Genomic DNA, 21,742 nt, shown 5'->3' on the forward strand with positions numbered 1-21,742 from the left:
GAGCCATCTCTCCAGCCCAAGTGAGTCATTTTTGCAGGGGCTACTGAAGCTTCAGACATATCAACCTTCTACACTGACATCATTAACTTAAAAAGTCCTAACAGAGTCCTCTCAACCTTTGGAGGAGAAGAATAAGTATAAGACCAAGAGTGAGCAAAAGAACTCCTTGAGGTTCCTTCTTCTTTCTCCCCATCCTTCCTCTTTTCTCCTTGCCCTCCAAGATCCCTGTTTCTTCCCCTTTCTCCACCTCGTGCCCCCCCTTTCCCTATGTCCTCTCATGACTCTGGTTTCTTCCCAGTTTTTTTTCTCCTTTTGCTTCTCACCTACTAGAGGGGCAATCTCAATTTCTCTTCAGAATAATTGCTTTTCAAGATGGTTCCTGCCACATTAGGGTCAAATGTGCTTGGAATTGTGGCGTTCAAGCTCTTAATGCGTGGAGCTTCTCTAGCCATGGCCGGTGGGCGATGGCTCAGCATTACTATGTCACACCCGAGTACACAAGGCATGGCTTGCAAACAGCTGTTATCTTGAAGACCAGCAGGGACCTGGGTCTTTCTGGTGATTTGGCCAGTTGAATGTCTATCAAAATTTCTTGTCATGTTTATCCGCACTGTTTCCAAACTCAGCTAAAAAGCTTCCTGTGATGGTTCAGTAGTACACATCTCCTCTTCTGTGGCATTGTTGTTGCAGGGGAATGCTTGCAGTTAGGTGCCAACATTAAAGGAGAGACTGAGCCAAGTGCTTGCCTTGAAATAATTGCTGTCTGGCCGTAGCAGAAGAGAGCCATGCGGACATTCTTTTATAAACAAAACAGACTTACATGAATCTTCCTCTTCTACATATACATAATTCAGTCATCTTAATTAGGATTGCATGCTTTGGGATCTGGTGAAAAAGAAAACAACCTCCAGAATGTTTGTCTGTTCTCTGTGATGCCAAGAAAGTAATCACCAGTTTTACAAACTGATTTCCCTACAGCAAGGAAACTTCTCGTCTAATTTAATTGTTCAAATTTGCCTCCTATGGATCTGAATGCATCCATGGTAATATCTAATTTTCATCTTTTTTAAAAATAGCATTTGTAAAACCTCTCACAAGCAAAATCATTGCTGTTCTCACCCAGAGGACCAAGCCTCCCAAATAGAGGTCGGGAGCTGTAGTTCTAAAGCCCCACAGTAGATGGCGCCATGCCACACAGATTCCCAGGTGGCTCAGTCTTGAGAGGCAACTGACCTCCAGGAAGGCATTGGCTCTCCCTGAGGTGCATGCTGGTTTGGCCAGCCCAAGGAGAAGAGGTCAGAAGTTATAGAAAACACCTTTTCCACATTCAACCGAAATAGAAAACTATTGTTTTCTAACCGACACTGACACAAAAGACCATTAAGTTTATTTAATCTAATCTTGAAGAAAAAAATCATACTTTAAAACCTCTTTCAATGCCTGGTGTGGTCTCCTAGTCATCTGGTACACTGTCCTCTTCACACTTCCAAGTTTATTCATTTGATTAAAACAGTATCACTCTGGTTAATCTACGAGTAAGCTCTCTGGACATTTCACAAAAATATTCTCTGCATAGCAAGGCTTTGGAGTTTGCTTTCTCAGCTGTCTTGGAATGAATGTTTAGATGAATATAGGTTTTTTTGTTTTGTTTTGTTTTGTTTTTGTTTTTGTTTTTTAACATATTAGTTACCCTAAAATTTGACAGTTACTTAGTAACTTTCACATAGTTAAACTTTTTCTTCCCAGAAGACATAGGGACTTGAGATAATTTTGCAAAGGATTATTTAAAAACCACCATAATGTGCATTCAGCGATGAGAAAGCAATGATGTCCTTTCTAATACGATGTTCACTATTAAATATTCGTCAAGGAGGTCTGACTGAGCGAAGCAGCAGCTACTCATAAAATGTTAATGTCTTTAAAATAAGAGTTGTCAGGGGAAAGGGAGAGCTGTTGCGTGAGAACTGTGCGTACTGATCAGTTACACACTGGATACTCTCAGGAGACACACAGGCACCTTACATCTTCCCTCTCGACTGTGTCCTCAGACCGGCGGATCTGCTCTAACTTCTGTGTGCAATGTGTGTGGGCCACTCTTCTTTCCACTTGCCACCTAACATTTATTTTTCCACTTGTCTTTGTCCCTTTAGGATTTAGATCTCTGTCCAATTCCCGGGGCTCCTGGAAGTCCCACATTGACTTTTCCTGGCTTTACTCACTGCGCTGGCATCCAAGCCTGGCCTAGTTAGGCCAACCCACTGAGTGCTGTCAGAATTGCTTGAGTCTGCAGAGCTTTCAGAATTAAGAGTGCTGTGCTCGGCTGCAGAGAGCTTTCTTCTCAAGGCCCAGCCTGCACACTTTCCAATTGCTTTCTCCTTTCCTCAGATGCTGCCATTTTCTGAGGCTCTGTCTAAGCCTCCGGCCTTTCCTCATTTTACACTGCTTTTTTAATGGGTCATCACAGCCTGTGACTCCCAAATATTAGTGACCTTCATATACCAATCACCTCTAAGGCTATCCCAAATCCCTCTCCTGACCTTTGGGATTATGGTTGCTTCAGAGTTACTGAGCTCACTGACACTGTAAAATCAAGTTTCATGCTTGAATCTCTGAATCTATCTCAGAAATCCTATATTCATTCTTATAAAAATTAAAAATAGATGATTATATTATTACTATTGCCTTGTTTTTGAAACAGGGTCTCTCTATGTAGTCCTGGCTTTCTTGGTGATTACTATGTAGACCTTGAACTCAGAATATAAACTTGCACCATGGAGGCCAGAAGCGGGCACTGGGTCTTACTGGATATTACACCATACAAAATAATAGTGGTAGACTTCAATACCCCATTCTCATCAATGGACAGATCATGGAGACAGAAACTGAACAGAGACACAGCAAAACTAGCGGAGGTTATGAACAAACTGGAATCAACAGACATCTACAGGACGTTTCACACCCCCCCTCCCACACACAAATATACTTTCTTCTCAGCACATCATGGTACCTTTTCCAAAATTGACCATACAATTGGTCACAAAACAGGCCTCAACAGATACAAGAAGATTGAAATACTACCATGCATGGACTAAGGCTTGTCTTTAATAACAACAAAAACAACAAAAAGCCCACATACATGTGGAAGTTGAACAATGCTCTGCTCAATGATAACATGGTCAAGGAAGAAATACAGAAAGAAATCAAGGATTTTTTAGAATTTAACAAAAATGACACCACTACCTACCCAAACTTATGGGATGCAATGAAAGCACTACTGAGAGAAAAACTCAAAGCTCTGAGTGCTTCCAAAAAGAAACTGGAGAAAGCATATACTAGCAGCTTGACAGCACAGCTGAAAGCCCTAAAACAAAAAGAAACAGATAAACACAAGAGAAGTAGATGGCAGGAAATAATCAAACTCAGAGCAGAAATTAACCAAATAGGGACCAGAAAGAACTATAAAAGAATCAACAAAACCAAGAGCTGTTTTTTTTTTTTTTTTGTTTTTTGTTTTTTGAGAATATCAACAAGATCGATAAGCTATTAGCGAGACTATCTAGAGGACACAGAGAGAGTTCCCAAATTAACAAAAGTAGAAATGAAAGTGGAGACATAACAACAGAAACTGAGGGAAGTCAAGAAATCATCAGATCCTACTACAAAAGCCCATACACAACAAAGCTGGAAAATCTTAAGGAAATGGACAAATTTCTAGACAGATACCAGATACAAAAGTTAACTGAGGATCAGATAAACCATCTAAACAATACCATAACACATAAAGAAATAGAAGCAGTCATCAAAAGACTCTCAAACAAAAAAAGACCAGGACAAGATGGGTTTAGTGAAGAATTCTATCATACTTTTATAGAAGACCTAATACCAACACTCTCCAAACTATTACACAAAACAGAAACAGAGGAACACTAAGAAACTTATTCTTCAAAGCCACAATTACACTCATAACTAAACCACAAAAAGACACTACAAAGGAAGAGAACTTCAGAACAATTTTCCTCATGAACATTGATGAAAAAGATACTCAATAAAATTCTTGCAAACCTAATAATCAAAGAACACATCAAAACTATCATCCACCATGACCAAGTAGGCTTTATCCCAGGGATGCAGGGATGGTTCAACATATGGAAATCCATCAACATAATCCACTACATAAACAAACTCAAAGGAAAAAAAAAACACAGGATCCTCTCACTAGATGTTGAGAAAGCATTTGAAAAAATTCAACACCCTTTATGATAAAAGTCTTGAAAATATCAGGAATCCAAGGTCCATACCTAAACATAGTAAAAGAAATATACAGCAAACCAGTAGCCAACAACAAAGTAAATGGAGAGAAACTTGAAGCAATCCCATTAAAATCAGGGACTAGACAAGGCTGCCCACTGTCTCTCTACCTATTAAATATAGAACTGGAAGTCCTGGCCAGAGCAATTAGACAACAAAAAAGAAATCAAAGGGATTCACATTGGAAAGGAAGAAGTCAAAATATTACTATTTGCAGATGATATGATAGAATACTTAATTGAACCCAAACATTCCAACAGAGAACTTTTACAACTAATAAACAATTTCAGCAAAGTGGTTGGCTATAAAATTAACTCAAACAAATCAACCTCCCTTCTCTATGCAATGGATAAACAGGCTGAGAGAGAAATGAGGGAATCGACACCCTTTATAATAGTCACAAAGACTAGAAAATACATTAGGGTGACTCTAACCAAACAAGTGAAGGATCTGTATGACAAGAACTTCAAGAATCTAAAGAAGGAAATTGAAGAAGATCTCAAAAGATGGAAAGATCTGCCATCCTCCTGGATTGGCAGAATCAACATTGTAAAAATGGCCATCTTGCCAAAAGTAATCTACAGATTCAGCACAATCCCCATCAAAATACCAACTCAATTCTTCATAGAGATGGAAAAACGAATTTGCAAATTCATCTGGAATAACAAGAAATCTAGAATAGCAAAATCTATTCTCAAGAATAAGAACACTGCTGTGGGAATCACCACCCCTGATCTGAAGCTATATTACAAAGCAATTGTGATAACAACTGCATAGTACTGGTACAGAGATAGGCAAGTAGATCAATGGAACAGAATTGAGGACCCAGAAATGAACCCACACTAAATCTAAGATCACTTGATTTTTGACAAAGGAGCTAAAAACAGTCAATGGAAAAAGGATAGCCTCTTCAACAAATTGTGTTGGTTCAACTGGCAGTCAGCATTCAGAAGAATGCAATTTGATCCTTTCCTATCTCCTTGTACAAAGCTCAAGTCCAAGAGGATCAAAGATCTCCACATAAAACCAGGTACACTGAAACTAATAGAAGAGTAAGTGGGGAAGAGCTTAGAACACATAAGAACAGGAGAAAAAATCCTGAACAGAACACCAATGGCTTATGCTCTAAGATCAAGTATCGACCTCATGAAATTGCAAAGCTTTTGTAAGGCAAAGGACACTGTCAAAAGGACAAAACAGCAGCCTGCAGATTGGGAAAGGATCTTTACTAATCCTACATCTGATAGAGGGCTAGTATCCAATATATACAAAGAACTCAGAAAGCTAGACTATAGAGAATTAAATATTTCTATTAAAAAAACAGTACAGAGTTAAACAAAAAAATTCTCAGCTGAGGAACATTGAATGGCTGAGAAGCACCTAAAGAAATGCTCAACATCCCTAATCATCAGGGAAATGCAAATCAAAACAACCTTGAGATTCCACCTCACACCAGTTAGAATGGCTAAGATAAAAAACTCTGGTGGCAGCAGATGCTTACTTACTTACTGGCCGGAACCAGACAGAGATGCCCCCTGAGGGACTATGTTAGAGTCATATAGATACAGCTGAGCTTGCTTGCAGCTAACCACCGGTCTGTACTCGGGGATCCCAATGAGGTTGCTAAAGAAAGGACTTAAGGAGCTGAAAGGGTTTGCAACTTCATGGGAAGATAACATCAACCAACCAAACCTTCCAAAACTCCCATGTCTGTCCAAAATCAACACATAGTGCATCAGAGCACACCAGCTTCATGCTACAAAGTTTGGCTGCTAGTTTCCCGCACACAAACTCACTACAATGCAGCGGTGCTGTCAGAAATCTTATCTTATTACATATAATATAACCCAATTTAGAGGTATTTTAGAAACCTGTTTCCCTGGGTTGGTTTATGCCACGTGTTGTTGTTTAGAGTGACTTTAACCAAGTTACTAGTTTTAAACAATTTTTTTGTTACCAATATTGCATTTTTGAATCATACCCAATTGTTTATAAGCAAATAATTTACCACCAAGAGATGTAGAGCATATTTATACCTTCTAAAACCAGTCAAAAGCAAACACGAAGTAACCACACATCTTATATAATTAAACTAGATAATTTTTTTTGCTTTTATAGCTGTAATTTTAAGAGATGGGAACTTTGTCACCTGTTGAGCTCCACAAACACAGATTTTTCTAGGAGAAGCAATGGAGCAGCTCCAGGTGAATAAGCTGTGGGCACCCTTTTCTAGGAGCAGCCTGAAAATCAGCTCCCAGCAGGTCTTCAACTGAGCTAAACTGTTAACTTTAGGTGTGGGGCTCCCAGTGCCTGCTTTTTAATTTTACCCTTCTAGACATGAGTTAAAACTGAATCAAGACACGAACACATAATGTTTTCTTTTGAACATGAAACAGGAGTAACACTTAAAGAAGACATGGACATAAATTGACACACTTGGATAAACAGACAGCTTGGTGTGTCAAGAGACAAACACACACACAAGGGAAGAGAACTACATGTGTCCAAGGGACCCTGATATTCTCCTTAAGGGACCCAGAACCAGAACTAGACATTTCTCCAGTGAGAACTAGAAAGCCAGGATGTCTCCTGCCCTTCACACTCTCGATTGGAACAGTTTCCTTTTTTTTTTTTTTTCTTTGAAGGTTAAGGATTTCTTTAAGGTTGCGGTGGTGCACGCTGGCAGGACCCACGGGACTGGGGCTGTGTGAGTCTCTGAGCACAGGCACGGGCACACCACCCCCCCTCCCCGGAGTGGCAGCTGCACCAGCTTCCTCAAGAGCACTCACAGTGTTAAGGGAAGCAGCAGAAGAGCCCATGAAAGGGGTTTTAAGAATTCCTCTACTGCAGAAAGGATGTTAGCTGACCAAGGAGAATCTGTAAAGACATTTTTAATGAGGTTTGAGTAGCTAAAAGCCTGTGCAGAGATGAACTCAGGATCCTGTATTTGCAAACGATTTAATTCTTGCCCCACCTTATTCCATGTTGTGGGATGTATATCTGGTCCGTGGATTACAACCCATAAACAAATTTCTGAGATGAAATGAAAAAACTTGGACAGATCTTTTTTCTTTCTTTCTTTTTTTTTTTGAAACTTCAAATTGTTTTATTTTTTATTTATTTATTTTTAAATTGAACAACGTTATTTTAAAAAAAACGAAGATAAATGTACAGATTTTAATACTTTTTGCATAAAAGTATTTGAATACATTTTTGTCAGTACTTGGTTTTTTAAAGGTTTGATAGTATGCATTAAAATCTTACTAGTTAAAATGAGCATAAAGTACATGTAAAACAACATGTAACCTGGAAATAGTCAAAGTTTTCTTGGTGTATAAAGATTAAGCATAATGGTTTCTCATTTTCTTTTTTTTGGCCTTTGTTTTTCTTCTTGAACTTTATATGGTCAGCGAATTGTTTCTGGGCTGTTCAGAGCTTTCTGGGGTTAGTATCCAATTATCAGAACTGCATGTTATGTCTGTTCTTTTGAGACTGGGTTATCTCACTCAGGATGATATTCTCTAGATGCATCCATTTTCTTGAGAATTTCGTTAGGCCATTGTTTCTGATAGCTGAGTAGTACTCCATTGTGTAAATGTACCACAATTTTTGTATCCATTCATCTACTGAAGGACATCTGGGTTCTTTCCAGCTTCTGGCTATTATAAATTGGGCTGCTATGAATATTTGGTGCATGTGTCTTTGTTGTATGTTGGAGCGTCTCTGGGGTATATGCCCAGAAGTAGAATAACTGGGTCTCCAGGTAGTACTATGTCCAATTTTCTGAGAAATCGCCAGACTGATTTTCAGAGTGGTTGTACCAGTTTACAATGCCACCAAAAGTGGAGAAGTGTTCCTCTTTCTCCACATCCTTGCCAGCATCTGCTGTCATCTGAATTTTTGATCTTAGCCATTCTGACTGGTATGAGGTGGAATCTCAGGGTTGTTTGATTTGCATTTCCCTGATGGCTAAGGATATGGAGCACTTAGATGCTTCTCTGTCATCGATATTCCTCAACTGAGAACTTTTGGTTTAGCTCTGTACCCCATTTTTTTTTAATAGGGTTGTTTGATTGTCTGGTGTCTAGCTTCTTGAATTCTTTGTATTCCTTGGATATTAGGTCTCTATCTGATGTGGGGTTGGTAAAGATCTATTCCCACTCTGTTGGCTGCTGTTTGTTTTCTTAACAGTGTCCTTAGCCTTACAGAGACTTTGCAATATCATTAAGTCCCATTTGTCGATATTTGACCTTAGAGCACGAGCCATTGGTGTTCTGTTCAGGAAATTGTCTCCTATGCCTATGTCTTCTAAGGTTTTTCCTACTTTCTCTTGTAATAATTTCAGTGTTCCTGGTTTAATGTGGAGATCTTTGAGACACTTGCACTTGAGCTTTGTACAAGGAGATAAGAAAGAGTCTATTTTCATTCTTCTGCAAGCTGAGTGCCAGCCAGGTGGACCAACACCATTTGTTGAAGAGAGGCTGTCCTTTTTTCATTGAATGTTTACAGCTCCTTTGTCAAAAATCAGGTGACCATATATGTGAGGCTTATTTCTGGATCTTCTATTCTATTCCATTGATCCACATCCCTATATCTGTACCAGTACCATACAGTTTTTAGCACAATTGCCTTATAATATAGCTTTAGGTCAGGGATAGTGATTCCCGCAGATGTTTTCTTGTTTTTGAGGATGGATTTCACTATTCTATGTCTTTTGTTATTCCAGATGAAATTGCACATTGCTCTTTTCAACTCTATGAAGAACTGGGTTGGAATTTTGATGGGGATTGCATTGAATCTGTGGATTGCTTTTGGTAAGATTGCCATTTTTACAATGTTGATTCTTCCAATCCATGAGCATGGGAGATCTTTCCATTTTCAGAGATCTTCCTCAATTTCCTTCTTTAGAGATTCGAAGTTCTTGTCATACTGGTCTTTCACTTGCTTAGTTAGAGTCACATCAAGGCACTTCATATTGTTTGTGACTATTGTGAAGGGTATCTTTTCCCTAATTTCTTTCTCTGCGGGTTTGTCCATTGAGTCAAGGAAGGCTATTGATTTCTTTGAGTTAATTTTATATGCAGTCACTTTGCTGAACTTGTTTATCAGCTGTAGAAGTTCTCTGGTGGAATTTTTGGGGACAGTTACGTACACTATCATGTCATCTGCAAACAATGATGTTTTTACTTCTTCCTTTCCAATTTGTATCCCTTTGATTTCCTTTTGCTGTTTAAATGCTCCAGCCAGTACGTTGAGTGCTATGTTGAATTGGTAGGGGGAGAATGGGCAGCCTTGTCTAGTCCCTGATTTTAGTGGGATTGCTTCAAGTTTTCCACCGTTAAGTTTGGTGTTAGCTGTTGGTTTGCTGTATATTACTTTTATTATGTTTAGGTAGGGGCCTTGGATTCCTGTTCTTTCCAAGACTTTTAACATGAATTTTGTGTTGAATTTTGTCAAATGCTTTCTCAGCATCTAGTGAGATGACCTTGTAGTTTTTTTCTTTGAGTTTGTTTATATCGTGGATCACGTTGATGGATTTCCGTATATTAAACCAACCCTGCATCCCAGGGATGAAGCCTATTTGATCATGGTGAATGATCGTTTTGATGTGTTCTTGGATTTGGTTCGCAAGGATTTTGTTGAGTATTTTTGCATCATTGTTCGTAAGTGAGATTGGTCTGAAGATCTCTTTCCTTGTAGGGTCTTTGTGTTGTTTAGGAACGAGGGTTATTATGGCCTTGAAAAGTGAGTTGGGTAGTGTTCCATCTGATTCTATTTTGTGGAATAGTTTGGAGAGTATTGATATTAGGTCATCAATAAATGTCTGATAGAATTCTGCACTGAAACCATCTGGACCTGGGCTTTTTTTTTTTTTTTTTTTTTTTTTTTTGGTTGGGAGGCTTTTGATGACTACTTTTATTTATTTAGGTGTTATGGGATTATTTAGATGGTTTACCTGGTCCTGGTTTAACTTTGGTATCTTGTATCTGTCTAGGAATTCATCCATTTCCTCCAGATTTTCCAGCTTTGTTGAGTATAGGCTTTTGTAGTAGGATCTGATGATTTCTTGAATTGCCTCAGTTTCAGTTGTTATGTCTCCACTTTCCTTTCTGATTTTGTTAATTTAGATACTCTCTCTTTGCCCTCTAGTTAGTCTCGCTATGGGTTTAGCAATCTTGTAATTTTTCTCAAAAACCAGCTCTTGGTTTTGTTGATTCTTTAAATGGTTCTTTTTGTTTCTATTTGGTCAATTTCTGCTCTGAGTTTGACTGTTTCTTGCCATGTACTTCTCTTGGGTGTATCTGCTTCCTTTTGTTCTAGAACATTCAACTGTGCTGTCAAGTTGCTAGTGTATGCTCTCTCCAGTTTCTTTTTGGAGCCACTCAGAGCTATGAGTTTTCCTCTTAGTACTGCTTTAATTGCATCCCATAGGTTTCGTATGTTTTGCTTACATTTTCATTAAACTCTAGAAAATCCTTAATTTTTTCTTTATTTTTCTTTTTCCCTGTCATCATTTAATAGAGCTTTGTTTAATTTCCACGTGTAATGGGCTTTTTGTTGTCTTTGTTGTTATTAAAGACCGGCCTTAGACCATGGTGATCTGATAGGATGCATGGGAGTATTTTAATCTTCTTATATCTATTGAGGCTTGTTTTGTGACCGATTATATGGTCAATTTTGGAGAAGGTGCCATGTGGTGTTGAGAAGGTGTATTCTTTTGTTTTAGGATGAAATGTTCTGTAGATGTCTATTAATTCCAGTTGGTTCATAACCTCTGCTAGTTTCACTGCATCCTTTTCCAGTTTCTGTTTCTATGATCTGTCCATTGATGAGAGTGGGGTGTTGAAGTCTGCCACTATTATTTTGTGGGGTGCAATGTATTTTTTGAGCTTTAGTAAGGTTTCTTTTATGAATATGGGTGCTCTTGTGTTTGCAGCATATATGTTAAGAATTAAGAGTTCCTCCTGACAGATTTTCCCTGTAATGAGTAAAAAGTGTCCTTCCTTATCTTTTTTGATAACTTTTGGTTGAAAATCTACTTTATTCGATATTAGAATGGCCTCTTCTGCTTCCTTCTTGGGGCTGTTTGCTTGGAAGTTTTTTTCCTAATCTTTTACTCTGAGATATTGTCTGTCTTTGTCTCTGAGATGGGTTTCCTGTATGCAGCAAAGTACTGGATTCTGTTTATGTATCCAGTCTGATAGCCTATATCTTGTTATTGCGGAATTGAATCTATTTATGTTAACATTATGTTAACAGATATTAAGGAATAATGATTGCTGTTTCCTGCTATTTTTGTTTTAGAGGTAGAATTGTGCCTGTGTGACTTGCTTTTTTTGGTTTTCTTGCTTAGGTATTTTCTTGTTTTTACTAGGATGTAGTTTCCCTCCTTATAATGGGTTTTCCACCTATAATTCGTTGTAGTGCTGGGTTTGTGGTCAGATATTGTGTAAATTTAATTTTTTCCTGGAATATCTTGTTCTCTCTATCTTCCGTGATTGAGAGTTTTGCTGGGTATAGCAGCTTGGGCTGGCACTTGTGCTCTCTTAGGGTCTGCATGATGTCTGTCCAGGATCTTCTAGTTTTCATAGTCTCTGTTGAGAAATTGGGTGTGATTCTGATTGGTCTGCTTTTATATGTTACATATGCTTTTTCCTTTACTGCTTTTAGTATTCTTTCTTTGCTTTGGGCACTTGGTGTATTGACTATTATGTGTCAGGAGGAAGTTCTTTTTTGTTCCACTGCATTTGGAGTTCTATGGGCTTCTTTTATGCTCATGGTCATCTCATTCTTAAGGGTAGGGAAGTTTTCTTCTATGAGTTTGTTGAAGATATTTACTGTGCCTCTTAGTTGATATTCTTCACCCTCTTCTATTCCTTTTATCCTTAGGTTTAGTCTTCTCATTGTGTCCTGGATCTCCTGGATATTTTGGGCAAGGAGCTTTTTGGTTTTTGCATTTTCTCTGTATGTTTTGTCTATGTTTTCAATTTTGTCTTTGGCCCTTGAGATTCTCTCTTCCATCTCTTGTAGTCTGGTGTAGGTGCTTGTATCTGTGACTACTGATTTCTTTTTTAGGTTTTCTACCTCCAGGGTTGTTTCTTTCAGTGTTTACTTTATTGTTTTTATTTCCATTTTAAATTCCTTCTTCAATTCTTTCATCTCTTTGGTTCTGTTTTCCTCTATTTCTTTGATTTCTTGAGTGTTTTTCTTGTTTCCTCTTTAAAAGCTTCTATTTCTTTATGCTTTTCCTCCCGTTCTTGTTTAAGGTTCTTTATCATAATCTTGAGGTATGATTTTGGGTCTGAGTCTTCTTTTTCTGGAGTGTTTTGCATTTTGCTGTGTGCTGTGATGGGAGAGCTGGGTTCTGGTGTTGCCAGGTTGCCTTAGTTTCTATTTTGTAAGTTCTTTTGCTTTTCTCTTACTATCTTGTTATCTGTGATTATATGTGGTCTTGTTGTCAGTGATTGGTTCCTGTGTACTTGGCCTGTGTCCCTGGATCTCTGCTGTTCCTGGTGGCAGATTGCCTGAGTGTTTGGTCCACAAGCAGAGCCCTCTATGTGGAAACCAAGTCCCTATGGCAGAGTTTCTGCTCCCCTGAACCAATCAGGGGAGGTGGTGGCACTTTCCGAGCGCTCGGCCCAGAACTCTCTGCGCCCTGGCTACTTGCTGTGCAGTCTTACCAGGCCTGCATCCCTGGATATCCGCTGTTCCTGATCTCCCTCCTGCTTCTGTAAAGGAGCTCCCCAACCAACCAACCACTCCCACCTCACCAACCTATCATTCTGCTATGCTGGGTCCTCATGCCTCCACAGGACCAAAGAGGTCTCCTCCAACTGATGCCAGATCAGGGAAGATTCTGCTACAAATAGAGCTGGAGTATTTGGTACCTCCACGTTTACTCTTTGGTTGGTGGTTTAGTCCCTGCGTGCTCTGGAAAGTATGGTTAGTTGATTTTGTTGTTCTTTCTATGGGGTTGCAAATCCATCATCTCTATTGGTCATGCTCTGGCAGAAGTTCTCTGGGGACAGATATACCAGATTCCTTTCAGCAAGTGATTCTTGGCATCAGCAATAGTGTCTGGGTTTGTTGTCTACAGATGAGATGGATTCCTAGGTGGGCCAGACTCTGGAAGGCCTTTGCTTTTGTCTCTGCTTCATTTTTTTCCTTGTATTTATTTATTTTTTTTAGACAGGAACAATTCTGATTTAATATTTTAGAGATGGGTGGATGGCTCCATTCCTCAACAGCGGCCGTTCCTTACCTCTGGTTAAGGTCTGAATCTTATTTTTCTGGAGTGTTTGGCATTCTGCCACTGTTTGCTGTGATGGGAGAGCTGGGTTCTGTTTTTGCTGGGTTGTTTTGGTTCCCCTTGGGTAAGTTCTTTCACTTTCTTCTTGCCATCTTGTTGTCTGTGATTATATGAGATCTCGTTGTCAGTGACTGGTTCCCATCTCTCCCGTGTACCAGGCCTGCGTCCCTGGATCTTCTCGGTTTCTGGTGGCAGATAGTTTGAGCTCCTGGTTTGCACGCATGGGCCGGTTGGAAACCCAGTCCCTATGGCAGAGTTCCTGCTCCCATGAACCAATGGGGTAGGGCGCCCTTTGCATGTGCTCGCCCCAGACCTCTCTGCACCCCAGCGACTTGCGGTGCAGTCTCACCAGGCCTGAGTCCCCGGATCTCTGCTGTGCCTGGTGGCAGATGGCCTGAATGCCTGTTCTTCACACTTGGGCCCTCTGGTTGGAAATCGAGTCCTTATGGCAGAGTTCCTGCTTCTCTGAACCAATGGGGGGGGGGGGGGTGGGCGTGCTTTCCAGGTGCTCGACCCAGACATCTCTGTGCCCCGGCTACTCGAAGTGCCGTCCAGATCTTTTTTTATTGACTCTAACTCTTCTTTCCCCAAGAGATGTCTTGAGGCTATGAATAAACCAAGCCTCCTTAGACAATGATTGGCCCATTTCTGAATAGATGGAAATGACAACACTTACCTAGAGAAGCTTTTTCTCATGAGCGGTGAGAGTGTTCTCACGATGCACTGCGACTGGCAATTCTGTTCAGGGCCTGTAAAATTGTGATAGGGTCTCAGTCTGGCGAATAGTCTGTACCTCGAGCCCCAAGTTGGACGCCACTTCTCCTGTCCTGAAGGACCCAGTTATTCAAGGGGGACCATGCCTGCGGGGAAATGGGCGAGAAAGAAAGAGCGAGACCAAGCAAAATGGTTGTCAAGGTCTCCTTTAATGTTTCAAAGGCAACGAGTTTTAAGCTGTAAAAAGAGGGAGTAGGGAAGGGGGTTGAGGAAGAGCAGAGCTTGGTAGAAGGCCAGCGCAGCTCCGGGAAAAATGTGTGGCTATTCTCGAAGGTAAAAGTCGTTTCTGGTTTATCTTGTCATTTCAGACTTAGAGGAGGTTGCCTTTTGGTCTTGAGGGCTAGCCTTGAGGACTAGTCTCTGACACCCATGGACTAAAATACCAACATTTGTGCATACTTTGAGAGACCTATTGATCCAGTTGGGTATGACACAGGGCAGGAGAGTTAATATATTCTTGAGTCAAAACTGTAAAGGTATAGTGCTGGCCTTGCCAACTGAAAGCAAATTGCTTCTGGTGGTCCTTATGAACATGAAGGCATTTGCTGCATACCAGGAGCCAGGAGATGAGTTCATTTGCTCAAGTAAGGAAAGTACCTCTGGTACAGCAGCTGCAACTGAAGTTGCTACTTGATTTAGTTTTTGATAGACAACTGTCATTCTCCATGATCCATCTGTCTTCTGCACTGGTCAGATGGGGTGTTAAAGGGAAATGTTGTGGGAACCAACACCTCTGCATCTTTCAGGTTCTTGATTGTGGCAGTAATTTCTGCAATTCCTCCAGGAATACAGTTTTTGATTCACTAGTCTCTTTGGCAGAGTTTGAAATGTAGTTTCAACCATGGGTCTTTAACATTCTCTGAGCTCTCAGGAGAGAGAAGATCTGGAAAGGTTTCAGTAGTTGAAGGTGCTGGTGAATTATTAAACCAACTTCAGATTTTTAAAAGATTTATCCTTATACTTCAGTTCCTCTAGAAACACTCCCAGTACCAACTTCTGTATCAGTCAGGGTTGTATCTGTAGAGTCACAAAACTGATCTAGAAGATGCTCAGTCTCACAAGGCAAGCAGGCAAAGAGAGAAAGTGTTACTTCTTCCAAGACCTTATATAGGTCTCCAGCAGAAGGCGAGTCCCAGATTAAAAGTGTGTACGGCCTCGCCTAGATCTGGCACATGCTTTGCCCAAGATGACCTTGAACTAAGAGATCTCCTCGTCTTAGTGTTTTGGGATCTCCATGACAGGTCCAGGTAAGAAACTTGTATCTACCAGCCTCAAGATCAGGACCATGGATGAGTCTTTCAATTCTGGATTGTGGCTTATTCCAGATATATTCAAGTTGACAACCAGAAATAGCCACTACAGGACTATTGCAGTAAATATTAAAAAATAGAATGGGTTTATCTCTTGAGAGGTCTTACTCCTCAAGCCCGGTTTTAGTTTGGAGCCACACACTCCTCTGGCTGCCACGACCACCACCATGGCTCAACTGGTCTGCTCAACAACCACCCATTTTCCACCTCTGTCCTGGGGTATTTCTGTACCCCCAAATCCCACACAAACACAACTGTACACCCCGATAGCTTTTTATACAGGTCAATATATTCAACTCTCAATCTACAAATCCTCTACACAACAAGATTGCATCAAATAGAAAAAGATACAAACTGCCTTTCAATATGAGATATTAGACCTGTAAAATCCTTAATGTTCACAGCCTTTTAACACCAATAAATTCCACCTGGGTCCATCTGATCCTTGGGAAGCTCCACGTTGCCTCGACCTCTAATGTCTGCCTCTCTGACTTTGACTTCTTTCATCCTCTGACCTCTTAGACCTCCCTTCTCTCCATCCCCCCTTGCCTCACTCAGCTACTGAATTTCCTTTATTTTACTAATTAAAATGGGAAGGTTCAGTTGGATTCATATGACTAGGCAGCCCTTATTGGGGAAGTGGAATTAACATTAAAATACAACCAGCTTTGGCGGCAATCTACACAGTACCAATTGAGAACCCAGCTATACCACCCTGAGCATATACCCAAAAGGTGCTCCAACATGTTATGACACATGCTCAACTGCACACATCCATCCCATTAATGAGGAATGTTGTTTGGTCTTTTAATGAAGTTCACAGGATTGAGAAATCACGAGTAATAGAATAGCAATAGGGGTATATGTATAGGACACTCATAGTTGCCACCTATGTGTGGAGTCTAAGCATCCCTGTCATGTGTATGTCTGGTCTCCTAGGAAAATGTAGAAGAGAGATATCCTTCAAGTTCTTTGTGCAGAAAATATTTTCTCTGTGAAGCTTACCAGATCTAAATGGATACCTGTTTGAAGGGATGCATGAGGAAACCCCATTTGTGAGCTTTGCTGACATTAATAATTAAAAGGCACCCTCTCTTCCCAGAGATACAGAAGGGTATTTAATGGATACTGAGACAGAAGAAACAATGAAAGGATGTCGAAAGAGGCAGAGAAAAGGAGTCTGCAGGTCAAAGTGGTCCTATGCCTGGGCATAAAGGCTAAGGAGAACATTACCCACTTCAGGGGCTACTTTTTGTAAGAGAAAAGCTGGTTGAATTTGTTTTTATTTGATACAGAGCCTTATGTAACCCAGGCTGGTTTTGGATGTAGAAAAGGGTAGCCTGATTATTCTCCTTTCTTGGGAACAGCTGCATTGTATTTAACTATCACGTGTTTTTTGATCAGGATGCTTTGGAAACAAGTTTAATTTATAAATTGATCTCATCTCATGGAAACTCTTATGATAATTACATTTCTAAAGTAGAAATACATGTACAGCTTGATGAATTGTTGTGAAGGTGTTAAGATATCACAAATCAGTGACTTCAAATATTTACAGCACTTGAAAACTTTTTTTTTTTAAAAAAGGGTATTTCTCTCCAAATTCAGCACTTCATAAGTAATGGAGAGTTGGGCACTAAAGTAGGTATTTCTGGCAAAAAAAAATATTTATCTGGGAAAGGGGAGGGCTGAGAAGTGTCACTAGGCTTAAGCCACTGCTAGAGCCAGTTGAGAGATGAAGAAATGTCTCCCACCTGATTTGGATTCATCACCACAGCCTCACAGAGTAAATGGAAAACATGAAATGGATCTCATTCTTATGGAGTGGGAAAGTGTGTGATGGATAGATATTCCCAGTTGTCAACTTGAGTACATCTGGAATGAACTATATCCCAGAAATGGAAGGTACAGCAATGATCCAAAATCTTGAGGCTGTGTGTGATCTGGATCTTGATGTGGGATGATGATTCATGCTTCTCATATCTCTGAGTTCAAGGCCAGCCTAGGATTTATAAAATTTCAACTAAAGAACAGGTCGAGGCGTGGTGGTGTACACCTTTAATCCGGAGGCATATATAAGGAAGAAGGAAGATTCACTCTCACATACCTTCCAGTTGGAGCTACTCATTCAGGCTTCTATCTTATACAGAAGAACAGCTGAAACACCGATCTTCTTGGGACTGAAGAACTACTAGATTGTTGGACTTCCCATTCACGATTGCCCACTGTTGGGTTAGCTGGACTACAAACTGTAAGTCATTCATATATATATGAATGCACAATCTACATCTACAACTAGTCAGGTGCTTTGCTGCCAAGATCTGTTGCTTGCCAGACTATTCCAGTGTGTTTCAGAACAGTGACTCTTAACTAGTAGAACTTCTTTCTTACAGTGTCTTCCTTGAGTTCCTCTACCTGCAGGTTTATACCCATTTTCTTGGTCTCTTGGTTCATCCCCCAGTCTCTCCTGGCTGTTCTCTTGCTATTCCCCAGAATACCTTTTACAGATCGGTTAGTCACTTGTCTGTGTTAACTATACTAGGATTGACTTTGGTTTTATGGCTGAATTTAGATAAGAATTAAAGAAAGAATGCAGTTCCTCCTCTCTCTACCCCCTTCTGCTCAGAGAGGGCTGGCCTCTCCCTGGCTGTCCCCTGACCTTGGTACATCAGGTTTCTGCAGAACTAGGTGCATCCTCACTCCCCAAGGACAGACAAGGCAGCCCCCCTAAAAGAACATATACCACAGACAGGTAGCAGCTTTAGTGACGGCCCCACTAGAGTTGTTGGAAGGCCCAAATGAAGACAAAGTTGTACATCTGCTACATATTTGCAGGTGGGGGGTGTAGGTACAACGGGAGGAGTGCGGGGTAGCAATTGGGATGTTAAGTAAATAAATAAGCTAATGGGAAAAAGGCCACAGTAAAATCCTTGCAAGCAAGAAAAATGAAATCTGCAAGTGCCTTAGAAAGAAATATTGACCAGGGTGAACGGTGAGAACTTTCAGTTTAGATCTGTTAAAGATCCAGGAGGAATCGGGATCCATAATCAAAACTTTTGGTTAGAGAAGATAACTCTTCACCCAGAAGTTTCCATAGAATTACAGAAAGCTGGCCTGACTGAAAAGATACCCTTGGCTGCTTTGTCTCCCTCTTGTAACCACCTGAATTTTGGATCATTTTAGAAATCTTTTAAACAATGTCACAGATGATAAACTATAATTCTTTGGTGGTCTAGTATAACCTAAAACTATGGAGATAAATTTTTACAGTATTCAATATTGTACTGGATTTATTTACATCTTAGGTGTCAAAGGACCAGTGGTGTGTGCTGAAGACTACTAGTTACTTCCAAAAACTGAAAAAAAAATGGTTGATTCATCTGAGAAAAGGACTCAGAAAAACAATTTGGAAATGGACGCAATCTGTCCAATTTGCCTGGACTTTTACTCTGATCCTGTTTTCCTCTCCTGTGCCCACATATTTTGCTTGGAGTGCAGTAAAAAATGGGTGGCAAAGAAAGAAGACTTGACAATGACCTGTCCCATGTGTCGAGAAGAACACAAGAGACTTGTCAAGTATGACAGAGTAATGAGAGATCTAGTCATCCTTTTAAAGCAGCATGGCTCCTTACTGAAGCAACATATAGCGCCGATAACCAGACTCCAGGGATTAGTCTCAAAGGACATGGCTCTGGCAGCTGAGACTGTTCACTCCTCTCTAAAGCCCTCTAATGATTTAAAGCAAGTCTGCAGTGAGAAGCCTGGTCATAATATGGTGGAAGATCCCAGAAGAGTCACTCCCTCAGCCTGTGCCCAGTACAGGCCCCAATTCTTTTCAGTCAGCCGCTGGGACGTTGATGTGGAGAAAGGGAAGGAAAGGGATCCAGATATTTGCAAGGAGCCATTCAGGAAAGAGGAACATTTACTTCATGAAAAAAAGGAATCAGAGTTAATTTTATCTAAGAAAGACACCACCGAAGCCCTGGCCTTTGCCAGGTAGGGATTTTTCTAGCCCAGACTGGAAGAAACCATGGTTGTGGTAGGAAAAGCAACTACTTCACCTATGAGCACCATTCCTTCTGCTTCTTGGAGCACTAAGATTTAGTAGAATTTTGATGAGCTCTCTGGAAATAATTATGTTGTAAGCAAATAGCTGTGTACTGTACATTTTTTACAATAAAAATATTGTCAATATTTTGTGTATATAAAGTATCTGCGCTTACTAGTTTTATGTAAGCATAATAAAGATTGGAGTCATGTGAGTGGAGGGAGGGAGCCTCAACTGAGATGCTACCATACGACCAGCCTGTACCTGTAGGGCATATTAAAAATTAATGATTGATACACGAATGTTCAGTTCATTGTGGTGAACAATATTTGAGATGCCAGTGCCCTGAGATATCTGCTGAGGAAATCTGCTGACAGGGAGTGGAACCAGCCCAGGAGAAAGAAGTTTGTTGCCGTCAACAAAAATGAAAAAGGAGTTGGAGATCTGAAAATTGTTTTGACATCAGACAAGGAGATGCACAATTTGGAGTTTGCTCAGCTGGTTTCCTTTCTTGCTGTTTAGTTAAGTGACTGGATGGATCTCAGAAGAGACTTTGAACTTTGAACTTTTAACATTGCTGAGACTGCTATAGATTATGGGGACTTTAGAAGTTGGACTGAAAGACTTAAAATTTTAAGTTGGCCCCACTGACCCTGCTTTGAGGGCAAGTATGTCTCAAGGCTAAGAACAAAATAACATGGTCAAAGAAATGACCCAACTCCAGATCATCTGGACTCGATAAGGTCTGGCTCCATAGTCCTGAGAAAAACAAGTACGAAGGTCAGCGTGTCCCAAAATAGAGTGGCCTAGAGTTGAATTGTGTCCAAAATAGAGTGTGCCAATTTGAGTGAACCAATGAAATTGCTATGCGACCGTTACTAACTGCTTATGTGATTTTCCCTATAAATACTTCTCCCCATTTGATTTTGGGGTCGATTCCTTAACTCCTGTGTGAGATACATGTCGTCCTCAGAGCTCTGATCTCCTACATAAACTTGTTGCCTGGTTGTATCAAGATAGGCTGTGAGTTCTTGGGTTTGCGCTATCCCAGTACTTGAGTGAGGGGCTTCCCCAATTCAGGGATCTTTCATTTGGGGGCTCATCCAGGATTTTGAGACCACCCACGACTCTGAGACCCCTTTGGAGGTAAAAGGGGAATCCCCAATTTGTGTCTGAGTGTGTAGCCTCTGTCTTTTTCTGTTCTGATCTGTATCTGAGAAGTGCTTTCAGTTTCGCAGTTGCTCTCGGAGCCGTAGGCTCAGGGGCTGTGATTGAGAGAGGTGTCTGAGTGATCACAGGCTGCAGCCCTGGGTGACCCCCTGGGAGGACAGGAGAGTCAGGAATGCCTGGCTGTCTCCTGGATGAGCCCCCAACTGAAAGATCCCTGTTAGTTTGGATAAGGGTTTATCTATTTTGTTGATTTGACGGAAGAACTAGGCTTGGCTTTGTTGGTTGTTTGTATCTTTTTTTTTTTTTTTTGTTTCTAATTGGTTAATTTTCAACCTGAATTTGATTATTTCGGGCCTTCTACTCCTCTTTGTTGCACGTGCATCTTTTTTCTCTCTAGAACTTTCAGGTGTAATTTTAAACTGCTTTATGCTTCAGCAATGTTTCTTTTATAAATGTGTATCCCTTCGTGTTTGGGCATATATGTTCACAGCTGAGATGTTGCCTTAGTTTTTTTTTTTTTTTTTTCCTTTGATTGGTATGAAGTGTCCTTCCCCATCCCTTTTGAGTAATTTTGGTTTAACGTCTATTTTATTATACCTTAGAATGTTTTCTCCAGTTTGCTTCTTGGGTCTTTTTGGAACGGTTATTTATTTTTTTTTTTTTTCTAGCCCTTTACTCTGAGGTAGTGTCTATCTTTATGGCTGAGTTCTGTTTCTTATATTCAGCAGAATGGTGGATCCTGTCTTTGTATCCATTCTGTTATCTTGTGTCTTTTGTTGAGCAATTGAGTCTATAGATGTTGAGAGATATTAATTTCTAGTG

General features: G+C 40.3%; 1 protein-coding gene across 1 annotated transcript; it reads left to right on the forward strand.

The window, feature by feature from the left end:
* Positions 1 to 19,069: 19,069 nt before the first annotated feature.
* On the forward strand, positions 19,070 to 19,807 carry RFPL4B (ret finger protein like 4B; the record flags this gene model as incomplete). Its single annotated transcript, XM_080938208.1, is given in 4 exon segments — positions 19,070 to 19,643; positions 19,646 to 19,662; positions 19,666 to 19,721; positions 19,723 to 19,807. Coding segments are annotated over 4 exon segments (732 nt in total).
* Between the last annotated feature and the right edge of the window lie 1,935 nt (positions 19,808 to 21,742).

Source organism: Micromys minutus, assembly GCF_963924665.1.
Source record: "Micromys minutus genome assembly, chromosome: 25".
NCBI classification, from domain to species: Eukaryota; Metazoa; Chordata; class Mammalia; order Rodentia; family Muridae; genus Micromys; species Micromys minutus.